We start from the raw sequence: 13,010 nt of genomic DNA on the forward strand, positions 1-13,010 counted from the left end.
TGTTGTATACATGGAAGAGGCCTGGAGATACTAGAAGGTTTCAGGTAGATTATATAAAGGTAAGACAGAGATTTAGGAGCCAGGGTTTAAATTGTAAGATATTTCCGGGGGTAGATATGGACTCTGACCACAATCTACTGGTTATGCACTGTAGATTAAAACTGAAGAAACTGTGAAAAGGTGGGAATTTCAGAAGATGGGACCTGGATAAACTAACAGAACTAGAGGTTGTAGAGAGTTTCAGGGAGAGCATTAGGGAACAATTGTCAGGACTGGGGGAAAGAAATACAGTAGAAGAAGAATGGGTAGCTTTGAGGGATGAAATAGTGAAGACAGCAGAGGATCAAGCAGGTAAAAAGATGAGGGCTAGTAGAAATCCTTGGGTAACAGAAGAGATACTGAATTTAATTGATGAAAGTAGAAAATACAAAAATGCAGTAAGTGAAGCAGGCAAAAAGGAATACAAACGTCTCAAAAATGAGATCGACAGGAAGTGCAAAATGGCTAAGCAGGGATGGCTAGAGGACAAATGTAAGGATGTAGAGGCTTATCTCACTAGGGGTAATATAGATACTGCCTACAGGAAAATTAAAAGAGACCTTTGGATAAAAGAGAACCACTTGCATGATTATCAAGAGCTCAGATGGAAACCCAGTTCTAAGCAAATACGGGAAAGCAGAAAGGTGGAAGGAGTATATAGAGGCTCTATACAGCGGCGATGTTCTTGAGGACAATATTATGGAAATGGAAGAGGAGGTAGGTGAAGATGAAATGGGAGATATGACACTGCGTGAAGAGTTTGACAGAGCACTGGCCCTGGTAGTAGACAACATTCCATTAGAACTACTGACAGCCTTGAGAGAGCCAGTCCTGACAAAAGTCTACCATCTGGTGAGCAAGATGTATGAGACAGGCGAAATTCCCTCAGACTTCAGGAAGAATATTATAATTCTAATCCCAAAGAAAGCAGGTGTTGACAGATGTGAAAATTAACGAACTATCAGTTTAATAAGTCACAGCTGCAAAATACTAATGTGAATTCTTTACAGACGAATGGAAAAACTGGTAGAAGCCAACCTCGGAGAAGATCAGTTAGGATTCCGTAGAAATGTTGGAACACGTGAGGCAATACTGACCCTACAACTTATCTTAGAAGATAGATTAAGGAAAGGTAAACCTACATTTCTAGCATTTGTAGACTTAGAGAAAGCTTTTGACAATGTTGACTGAAATACTCTCTTTCAAATTCTGAAGTTGGCAGGGGTAAAATACAGGGAGTGCAAGGCTACTTACAATATGTACAGAAACCAGATAGCAGTTATAAAAGTCCAGGGGCATGAAAGGGAAGCGGTGGTTGGGAAGGGAGTGAGACAGAATTGTATCCTATCCCTGATGTTCAATCTGTATATTGAGCAAGCAGTAAAGGAAACAAAATAAAAGTTCAGAGTAGGTATTGAAATCCATGGAGAAGAAATAAAACATTTGAGGTTTGCCGATGACATTGTAATTCTGTCAGAGACAGCAAAGGACTTGGAAGAGCAGTTGAACAGAATGGACAGTGTCTTGAAAGGAGGATATAAGATGAACATCAACAAAAGCAAAACAAGGATAATGGAAAGTAGTCGAATTAAGTCGGGTGATGCTGAGGGAATTAGATTAGGAAATGAGACACTTAAAATAGTAGATGAGATTTGCTATTTGGGGAGCAAAATAACTGATGATGGTCGAAGTAGAGAGGATGTAAACTGTAGACTGGCAATGGCAAGGAAACCGTTTCCAAGGAAGAGAAATATGTTAACATAGAGTGTAGATTTAGGTGTCAGGAAGTGGTTTCTGAAAGTATTTGTATGGAGTGTAGCCATGTATGGAAGTGTAACATGGATGATAAATAGTTTGGACAAGAAGAGAACAGAAGCCTTTGAAATGTGGTGCTACAGAAGAATAGATGGGTAGATCATGTAACTAATGAGGAGGTACTAAATAGAATTGGGGAGAAGAGGAGTATGTGGCACAACTTGACTAGAAGAAGGGATCAGTTGGTAGGACATATTCTGAGGCATTGAGGGATCACCAATCTAGTATTCGAGGGCAGTGTGGAGGGTAAAAATTGTAGAGGGAGACCAAGAGATGAATGCACTAAGCAGATTCAGAAGGATGTAGGTTGCAGTAGGTACTGGGAGATGAAGAAACTTGCACACGATAGAGTAGCTTGGAGAGCTGCATCAAACCAGTCTCTGGGCTGAAGTCCACCACCACAACAACATAAGGCAGTAATGCGGTTTATAAAATATGTTGAAGATTAGTGACTTATAAAAGTTCATTAAACCATTTTTGAGCATATGCGTTAGGAATACCATACTTACAAGTATAGCAGCCATATTAAAAATTATTTTATATTATGATGAATTATGCAAATATTAATTAGTGACTTAATCCATTATTGAAGTACATCATCTTGTGCATAAAAATTAGGGTAACAAAATTACAGTGTCGAAGTGCAGAATCTAACAAGCATAAAAGCAAAATTTGTATTTGTAAATTGTGACCGTCCAGATTTTCAATGTCAGTTATCTCATAAGTTAATTAATTTTATAAAAATTTAATTATGATACTGCAAAGTTCAGGTGCCAGCCTTTCTATTGGTGTAGGCCAACTTATCCTAATATGTCAATTAGCTCACAAGATTTTGCAAATGACAAACTTAGTATTCTTTTCAGTTAGTCATGAAAACTAAGCTCTCTAATGGAATCAGCACATTCAAAATAATAATTTGGATTCTAAATTTAAGTATAACTCAGCCTAACTATTGACTTGATGTATATGTTAGCATGTATATTATATACGTTACTTTATGAGAAGTGAATAAGTAGAAGGAAAAGTTAAAATGTTAATAGGAACACAATCGTAGCAGTTGGTGTGTTTCTAGTTTGCTATGTTAGATGTTCTTTGGTCCTATCGTAAACTATTTTAATCGGTTGTCCCAGATCCAGCCTACCCCTTTTCCTTGAGACGATGTCAGTAACTGGTGAATAAACAACCCTTTCTTTCTCTTTCTTGACCTTTATTTCTTCCATGCACGTTGTTAATTTGTGCCAGTATACTTGCTCAACTTGTTTTGTATGTACAGGGTGATTATAATTAAACTTTCAAAATGCTGTAGAAATAACACCACTGGTCAGAATGATGTTTAATTGCAACAGAATATTATTGGAGAAGGGGGAAAACATATAGCAGAAGAAAAAAAATAGTGTGAAAATTGATCAATAGATGGTGCTGTATGTGTCAGAATATGTAAATGGAAACACCTGTCATGTGCACAACCCACTGAAGTTGGTATAAACACGCCAGGTACAAGGCTTTTCCTCCTTTCGCGTCTGCGACATTCACTTTGACTATATCAATGCAGGATCGCTCTTTGCTTGTAAAGCCGAATTACAAGAATGATGATGACTGTGCACAGTTTGCTCTGCAGACGTTCTGGACACTGAAGGGTTTGAAGGAAGGTGTTGGTCTGATGACTGCCGTGGGTTAGGAGAAAATGATTCGGAAATTCGAAAGACAGGTTCTTTTGGTGTGCAACCTGGTAGAGGGAGGAAACGAATTGATTCAATGTCAAGGCAAGCAGTGGCCACAGCAATGCAGGAGGAGATGAGTGGTGCTGTGCAAACATGTAGTTCATGAAGAATTGCCCGAACTTTAGACATAACATGAGCACGGTGTGTAAAATCCTACAAAACATCCTTCTTTTGTATCCATTCAAAATTACCCATGTGCACAAGTTGATTCCTGTTGACCTGCCAGCAAAAGAGACCTTTGATTTAAAATTACTTGGTTGCATGGGAGTGGACAATGATTGGCTGTGGAAGATTTTGTCGATAGATGAAACCCACTTCCATCTGACAGGATATGTCAATACACTTTGTCAAATATGGGCACTGGAAGATCTACATGCAAATCAACCAGTACCAATTCATCCTGAAAAGGTCACTGTGTGGTGCGGGTTAATGGCATCATTTATCACAGGGCCATATTTTTTCGAAAAGTTAGGTGCTTCTGGTCATGTTACCTGCACCATAAATGGTAAGTTCTATGAATGTCTTTTGCACACCCACCTCATTCCAGCTCTCCAACAGCGGGGATGTGTGAATGGGATCATTTTTATGCAAGATGGCACACTTCCTCACATTGAAAATCCAGTTAAGCAGCTGCTGAAGCACCATTTCAGAAATGCTAGGCGTATCAGCTGCCACTTCCCTACAGCCTGGCGATCCCAATCACTTGATCTTAATCCATGTGAGTTTTGGCTGTAGGGAAATCTGAAAGATGTTATGTGATATGTGATTTATTCATCTCATTACGTACAATTTTCAAATCATTTGATTTGATGTACAGGAGACATATCAAGGTTTACAAAAGAAACTTTTTTCACTTTTGTGAGAGAAATACAAAAGTTTACATTATATTTTACATTTCTAAGTTACAGCTACACATGTACATAAAATAATGCACGTAATACAATCCCTGTGTTCAGACTGTGAAGCTGTCCTCAATGAATTCATCGACAGAATAATAACACTTTTCCACCAGAAGAGCAAAGAGCAATCTTTTCAGTGAACCAATCTCCATTTTAACATTGTGTTTAGTGTTCCGATTGCAGACTTAGCTGCATTGAAGGCATGCATTGCACAACACATTCTGAACGTGACACCAGAAGCACTTCGATTAGTTGTGGAATATGCTGTTTCTCGATTTCAATTTGTTGCAGAAAATGGTGGACAGCATATTGAACATGTTTTGTGCCAGTCACATGGAAATTAATAATCTGATTTGATTTTGATTTATGCTTTTTACGCGGGTTTTGGCCTCAGGACAGTTAAAAACCGATGTGAGTGATGCTTTTTATGCAGTTTTTGGCCTCAGGACAATTAAAAACCAATTTTTCCCATCTGATGTGATATGACCTTGCCATGGTGGATGGGCTTACTTAACTAACAGTATCACACCTGTACACCCTTACACACTGAGTAGTACAGTTTGTTTAACATCAAATGTACACCTTAGACATTGTTGTTTGATTCATTTGTCACTTGTAGTTGACCACTATTAAATTATGATATGTACAGCACCATCTATTGCTACATTTTGTAACTATTTATTTTTCTTCTGCCATATATTTTCCCCCTTTTCCGATAATATTCTGTTGCAATTGACGTCATCCTGGCCAGTGGTGTTATTTCTACAGTGGTTTTAATGTTTAATTATAATCACCCTGTACATTCATTTGAGAAACCAGTTGAAGGTAGAGCAATTTTTCAGTTACCGGTAGGTAATTCCTGTCTGACACTGCAATAGTTGTATTTGCTAGCACTCTCAGAATAACCATTCTTTGCCGAAAGTGGCAATGACCTGAGGCATGGAGGTAGAGGTTTGTGTGTGCCAATTTTCTGTGAACTGTGTTGTTCAGGGATCCATCTACTCTTCTCTTTCCTAACCCATTGTTAAAAGATATTCCAGATACTTCTCTGAGTTGCATAATAAATTTTATGTAAGGATAGACAGGATGTGGTGTTCCAAGAAATCTCTAAACTATTTCATTTTCACATGACCATGTACCAAATGTATAATACATTGTAAGTCTGAAGTGCATATTTGTTTCGCTATGCTTTTTCTGGCACCATGTTCAGACTTAACACATTCTGTTGGATCTTGGTAAGTAAAACTATCTTCAGTTCATTTTTTAACACATAGTAAATAAAATTTGTCTTAAAATTGCATCAGCGTAATATAAGGGGCAGTCCCATGAAAACCAAACACCTGCTACAATGGGACTATGGAATGGTTCCATTTAAAAGTAATTGCCATACATGTTAAGATATTTATCCCACCGGGAGACAAGATAATCAGTTACTGTTTTGTAGAAAGTAGTTGGCCACTAATGGATTCACAGCCACATCCCTCCTTGTGCTTTCTCATCTAACTGAACCCGGTGTCTGTGCATTTCTCTCTCCAGGTTGCCAAAGATGTGAAAATCACACATTGAAAGTTCTGGACTGTACGAAGAATGGTGCAATATTTCCCAACCAAACTGGCAAAGCATAGCCTTCATCTGATTGGCAGTATGGGAGTAGGCACTATCATGCAACAGGATGCTTCCGCTGCTCAAGTTCCTTGACCATAGAACCACAATCATTGCACAGTGCTATGAAGGCACTTTGCAGAAACTGTGATGTACTGTAAAGTAAAAATACTATTGGTTGGAATCATCCTGTTGCATGATAATGCCTGTCCACAAACTGCCAATCAAACTAAGGCTACGCCTTGGCAGTTTGGTTCGAAGACACTGCAAAATCCTCCATACAGTCTGGATCTTTCATCATGTGTTTTTTGCTTCTTTGGTGACTTGAAGAAAGACGTATGGACATCAGTTTCAGTCTGACATAAAAGTGAAAGAGTGGATGCAGCTGGGGATTCATCAGCAGCCAACTGCTTTCTGTGAAATAGGAATTGATAATCTTGTCTCCCAGTAGGATAAATATCTTAACATGTGTGGTGATTGGTCACTTTTGAATGGAACCATTCCTTGGTCCCATTATGGCAGGTGTTCAGTTTTCAAAATATTTATTGATATGGCTTATAAAAACTGTAGGAGGAAATTTAAGAGTAAGGGTCCATGAGTGTAAACTAAAGTATAAATAATGTACTGTTTCCAGACAACTGAGTGACAAGGATGAAGAAGACGTAAGTTATATGTTTAGAAAATTGGAAGAGTAATATGAGGAATGGGGTAGGGAGATAAATGTTGAAGATATTCAGTATAGGCCTATTCATGCAGAGTGTCATGACTTAAACACCAAGAAGAAAGTTATTTACAGTATAATCTCACACAATACTTATGTTTTGCACTAATGATGAGTGTAATGATTGATGAAGATGAGAAAAAAGGTATGTAACAAGAATGAGAGGGGTGGAGGGGAGGGGGACAGAAGAAAAGAAAAGTTCATGATTTAACAGTTACATCCAGTATTGTGAACCGGAAATATCCCCAACAGTTACAAAAAGCAAGTTTATGAGTATTATGGAAAACACAGTATCGTATGTGGGAGAAATGAGGGGACTGACACAAACTTCATGCAGGAATGTATTAGATAAGGTATCACAAAATCAATGTAAGACTGAATGCACACGCAAATGATTGGAATAGAACAACATTGGTGTAGTGGTTAGAAAGGAAACAAAATGAATAATACGGTAATATAAGATGTGCTGATCATAACAGAATACTTTAAAGTGTCAGTGTGGTACCTCTCGGAAAGAAGAAAAGAAACCTAGGAAAGGCTGGAATGTGGGAACTGTACAGTCCAAGCAGGAAAAGCAGCTGACAGAAAGCACCTACCCAGGTAACTGATATTCTTTCATATTTTTTCTTTGTGTGTGGCTTCATTTTCCTCTTTTTTCCCTCCCTCAGGTTTGTTCTCAGTTATCATGCGTGATCAAGCCAACTTAGCTGGTGATGGTCCGAAGTGGATCATGCTTGATGGAGACATTGATCCAATGTGGATTGAATCTCTTAATACTGTGATGGATGACAATAAGGTCTTGACACTAGCTAGTAATGAAAGAATTGCCCTTACACCAATGATGCGACTACTATTCGAAATTTCAAACTTGAGAACTGCTACTCCAGCTACCGTTTCTCGAGCAGGAATACTTTACATAAACCCACAGGATCTTGGCTGGGGTCCGTAAGTAGCTTAATTGGTTATCAACTTTCTATTTTAATTTTATGTTTGTTTTTGGACTCACACTAGATTTCTCCTTGTTAGCTTGGCATGCAGTGCTGTATATTATTATGCCCCAGTGTGCTTACAGTTATCTTACATCTCTTTGTTATGGAGTTCAGTTAATTGTATGTAATGCTCTATTTGTTCTAGATTTGTTACAAGTTGGATTGATAAAAGGGAGATAGAGACAGAAAAGCGAAATCTTAGCACTTTGTTTGAAAAATATGTTCCACCTTGCCTGGATGCAGTACGTTTAAAGTTTAAAAAAATTACACCTATTCCTGACATATCACACGTCCAGATGTTATGCCATCTGCTTGATTGTTTGCTCACACCAACAAATCTGCCTCCAGAATGTCCAAATGAATGGTATGAAGTATATTTTGTATTTGCATGCATTTGGGCATTTGGATCTGCATTGTTTCAAGATCAGGTAAGCAATATTTTAAAATGACTCCATTCATAATTATTATTTTACCTTCTCCCAGAGTTGGGATGAGGCAGTAGAACAATGGGAGACTACAGCCAATAGTTATATATTTTTTTCTCTTTGCTCTGAATTAATTTCATAGGCAATCTCTTAATACTTTCACATCTAAACTACAAGCAAGTCCAAATATGAAGTCAGGGTCATCAGTCAAGTTCAATATTTAGTACTGAATGTACATTTATTATTGATACTAACATACAGCCAGAAAAAAATGACCATTGGGATGGAGATTGCAGCTGTTTATACTAACATAGAATACTGCAGAATGCTGTTATACAAACGTCGAATATTCCAGAATATACAAACATTAAAAACATATTTCTAGAAGCTTCCAAAAATGATGAATTCTAAATAACAAATTGATGAAGGCTGAGTTTGAAATGGCATGCTAACCACTTCACCACACTGCATGCACCAGAGTTAATGGCATTGCTCCCTCTTTTGGATAAACAGCGACCTACTGTTTTGGAAGTTCTCATTGGAGCTAGCTTCAACACACTCAATCTAGATCTTTTCAATGGTCCTCAAAATGGTGGATTTTCACATTTTGGTCATGTTGTTACTTTTTCGTTATGATGAGCATTGGCACTTCTTGACTATTGAGAAGGTCTTTAGTTTCTTTGAACTTGTGGACCATAGTAGGGCTTCATATGGAGGATATAGACATGTCTGCTCTTTTGTTTTTTGAAGAAGGGTCATAATGATTGACTTAGTGTGTGATGCTCTACAGTCAGTGGAGGATGTGATACAGTCCAAAACTGTGGTTTGGTAATTTTTCTGATAGTCCTATTTTCCATACAGACATAAAAATTTATACCTGGTCTGAATCTCACTGGCTGATGCTTGACATTATAGCATTCACAGCCTTTCTCCTGTGTGTACAGGTTCCTTATGAAAGTCAACAGTCCTGTTTCTTTGGTCTTGGTGATGAGGTGTTTCACCTAGTCATCCTAAGTATTGTACAGTTGAAGTGGTGGCAGTGATAACTAGTCTTGATTGGAAGTCTTTTCCATGATCAGAGGTCAACACAAGGAGCACTCTGTGTTACATAATTATGTCTTCTACAAGGAACTTTGCAATTTTTGAAGCTTCGGCAGACAGTACGTCTTTGGTGACAGAATAACAGGTAAGGTACTAGTCAGAGCAGACTATTTTGCATTGATTCCCATTTGCCAATACTGGGAGCCTTTCCAAGAGGCAGATTGAGACTAAATGTTCCAGAGGAAGTTGTAGTATGTTTCTCTGTCATTGGCATTCCTCATATTGGCTCACAGGGCATCTAACGGATTGGTAGAGACCTGGCCAGTGATACTGCATCTGATTCTTTCTAGAGTCTTCATGAATCCTAAGTTGGATTGTCATGAAACAACTGAAGAATAGCTGGCCACAGACGTGCTGGGATGATGAGTAACCATTTTTGCCCCATTGGATCATAGTTCCTCTTATCCAGTACTCCATTAATTGGCTGGGATTTCCCTTTTGAAGAGTTCCTCCTTCTTCAGGGCTTCTTTGCTTTTCAGCCATGCTGGATTTTCCTTTGTTCAGCAGCCATGTCATTCAATGCAGCAATGACAGATTTCATCGGTGTTGCTGTGTTCTGTGAAAGGATTCTTTGAAAGGCAATCATCATCCTTGTGTTGTGACTGCTTTTGTATACCATTGTGACATTGTACTCTTGAAGCTTCAGTGCCCATCTTGCCATTTGATCCAACGGATCCTTCCAGCTATTCAGCCAACAGAGAGAATGGTCCTTTACAATGGCAAATGGTTTATCAGCTAAAAGTAGCCAGAACCTGTTGATGCCCCAAACAACTGCAAGGCACTCTTTCTCAGTTTTAGAGCAGTTTATCACATGCTAGGAGCATATTCTGAGAGCATAAGCAATCACCTCTTGAGCACCTTCCTGAATTTGTACTAGAACTGCTATTGTTCCAAACCCATTTGTATCATTGTGAGGTTCTGTCTTGGCATTCTTGTCATACAATGCTGGAAATGAAGATGATGTTAGTGCCTCCTTAAGGACAAGGAAAGATATTTCTTGCATGTTGTTCCAGTAAAATTTGTTGTTTCTTGCAATACTTCTTGTAAGGGTGCAGAAGTTTATGATGAGGTAGAAATCAGTTCAATCCAGGACTGAGCACTAATGTGGATGTTGAGAAATGTCATATTTCAACTGCTGTTACAATTCTTATCCTTGCTGGACAGAGTGTAGTGGAGCATTGTTGTACGTAAACATGACACCATAGTAAAGAGACCTAGTTGTTTGCTTTGAAGACTTTTCTCAATTACCTTAATGCATCACTGTAAGCTTCACACTTAATTGTCCTTCCATGCTCCATAAAATCAACAGATGTAATTCCTTTAGCATATCAAAACACAGTAGTCATAATATTTCTGGGTGACAGATTTAAGTGTGCTTTTTATAGGCTTGTTGGGTGAGGTGATATGACTCCACACCATCGATTGCAGTTTTGTCTGCACATTAACATAGAAAACCTAAGTCATGATTCTATTTAGTAGTCCATCACATCATAGTGAAAACAAAAGTCCAGAGAAGTCATCACCTTCTGAGATTTAGGAGTCTTTGAATACAACAAGCACAGAACTGTTATGTCCTGTTTCATCACAATCTCTTGCAAAACATGCATAATGTATGAAAGTTGCTTGGCAGTTGCTGCTTTTCAGGAATTTTCTGTCAGTTTGCCAAACTAGTTTGTTGCTGATGGAAAGCCTTTTCTGTTATCTGAATTTCATCTCTCCATTCTCAAACAAATGACAATATTGATGCGTAACACTTTGACACTTCACATTTTACTCTTATTGAGAACAAATTTCACAGAGTGTGTCAACTGTTTGGGGAGATTTTTGCACCACTAAACACCACATCACTGAAAAGCTCTTGCATTTGGCAGGATTTTCAATTGTAGAGCTCATTTTGAGTGACTATTGTGGGCAAAAGAAAAACACTGTGGCTATTTATTTAACTACAAAGCACACCTGAGTACTGCATAAGTAAGTATAATGACTGGTCTGTTGTCCTATTACTTCACATGCTACATGAAAATGCAGTTTGTTCTTCAGATAGCCTCATAAAATTAGAAGTACTGTCTCCTTGTAGAATGCCTCTGTAGTGTTTCTTTTGTATAATTATGAGTTGTCATTGAATTATTTTACTTTATTTTGTATGATTTGAGGAATCTACTCAATGAGGTTTCTGTTTATAGCTGGTGGACCACAGAGTTGAATTTACTAAATGGTGGACAAATGAATTCAAAAGTATCAAATTACCTCCTCAAGGCACTGTTTTTAATTACTTCATAGATAATGAGACAAAAGCTTTCATGCCATGGACTGAAAAAGTCAAAAAGTTTGAACTTAACTATGATATCCCATTACAGGTAATATTTCTTTGTTATTTTAACTTTCTCATTAATGTGCTCTACTTACTAATGCTGTGAGTTTAAAAGAACATCATTTGTCAATTATTCAAACAGATAAACTTTTAACATATTATTTGTGTCAGCGTACATAGCGTGCAAGTGTAATTGAAGAGGTCAGAGTGTAGAAATTTTTTTATAGTTTTAGCCACATTCGCATGTTTTAATGAGTGTAAGGGCACTGATGACCTCACTGTTGAGCAGCCATAAGCTCCAAACAATTTCATCATCATCATCATCATCATGTAGGGATCAGTGGAAAACGTGGTTAACCCTCAATCTAGTAAGAGTTAGCTTGATTGCATAAACTGTTGTGTTTTCAAGTGCACCACATGCTGTTAACAAGTTTCCCACATGTACTGCTGGAAAGAGCTTTCTAATACATAGTTTGTTTTGTCTTTTTGTACTTATCCTCTTGTCTTTCAATTTAGCTAAATATATAACAACATAGCAACTCAAAATCCACTCGGTGGCTTAGCAATTTCTTACACTGACCCCTCCAGTTTTAATTTTGTTTCTTTACATCTACATATATGCTCCCCAAGCTGCTGTACAGTGCATGACATAAGGTACTTCATACTTCAGTTATATCTTTTGTATATGGAACTGATCTCACAACCCAGCACATCTGTAGGGTAATTCTCAGCCATTGATTTCTGCCTGAATTTATAATATATGTCTGTCTTGTTAACTATAGACATTCTGTGTTTTTCACTCCATGTAAAATCTTGTTGCAGAAGTCCATGTTACAGTTTCATTTTTGTTGATGTATATGCAGTAAATGTGTTCTTTCCAATCAGATACTGTCTGAAAATTACTTTTTTAATAGGTTGTGGATCCAAACACCTTTCCCCCCACTCCCCCATTGCCCCCACCACCATCCCTAATCCCCAGTGTGCTATTCTATCAAAAATCAAACCAAGAAAACAGTGGCTAGTGGAAATAAGTGGCAGCTTGCAGCAATTTGGACCAACATAATCACTAATACAGTGATTTCTCTAAATACCACTTAGTTGAAAAACAGATATAAAGAGGAAAATATAGTGTGACAGTTTGCTATGCAAACTTACCTACAATACAAATAATTGTGGGATTACATCACTGGCAAAATAATGGATGTAACTTAAATATGCACAACAGTATCCAAAATTATACTGTCTGTTCATCTGTCAATATTTGTTTATCTGCAAGATACCACTACAGCTAAAGAAGTGGCAGACAAGCTAAAGCAAGTCTGCAGAGACTCTGGCCTCTTCTTACAAATGAGGTTATTAAAGATGCTGCTGTCAACCAGACTTTTGA

At 37.8% G+C, this 13,010-nt stretch overlaps 1 protein-coding gene across 1 annotated transcript in view; it reads left to right on the forward strand.

Annotated features, from left to right (window-relative positions):
• LOC126195528 (dynein beta chain, ciliary-like) overlaps window positions 1-13,010 on the forward strand; it is a 930,907-nt gene that overhangs the window by 744,634 nt on the left and 173,263 nt on the right. The window contains exons 44-46 of the mRNA XM_049934154.1: window positions 7,466-7,742; window positions 7,932-8,214; window positions 11,496-11,669. Of these exons, the coding sequence (XP_049790111.1) occupies window positions 7,466-7,742; window positions 7,932-8,214; window positions 11,496-11,669 (734 nt within the window). The remainder of the gene's footprint in view (window positions 1-7,465; window positions 7,743-7,931; window positions 8,215-11,495; window positions 11,670-13,010) is intronic.

The sequence above is a fragment of the Schistocerca nitens genome, chromosome 7, assembly GCF_023898315.1.
Source record: "Schistocerca nitens isolate TAMUIC-IGC-003100 chromosome 7, iqSchNite1.1, whole genome shotgun sequence".
In the NCBI taxonomy this organism is placed as follows: domain Eukaryota; kingdom Metazoa; phylum Arthropoda; class Insecta; order Orthoptera; family Acrididae; genus Schistocerca; species Schistocerca nitens.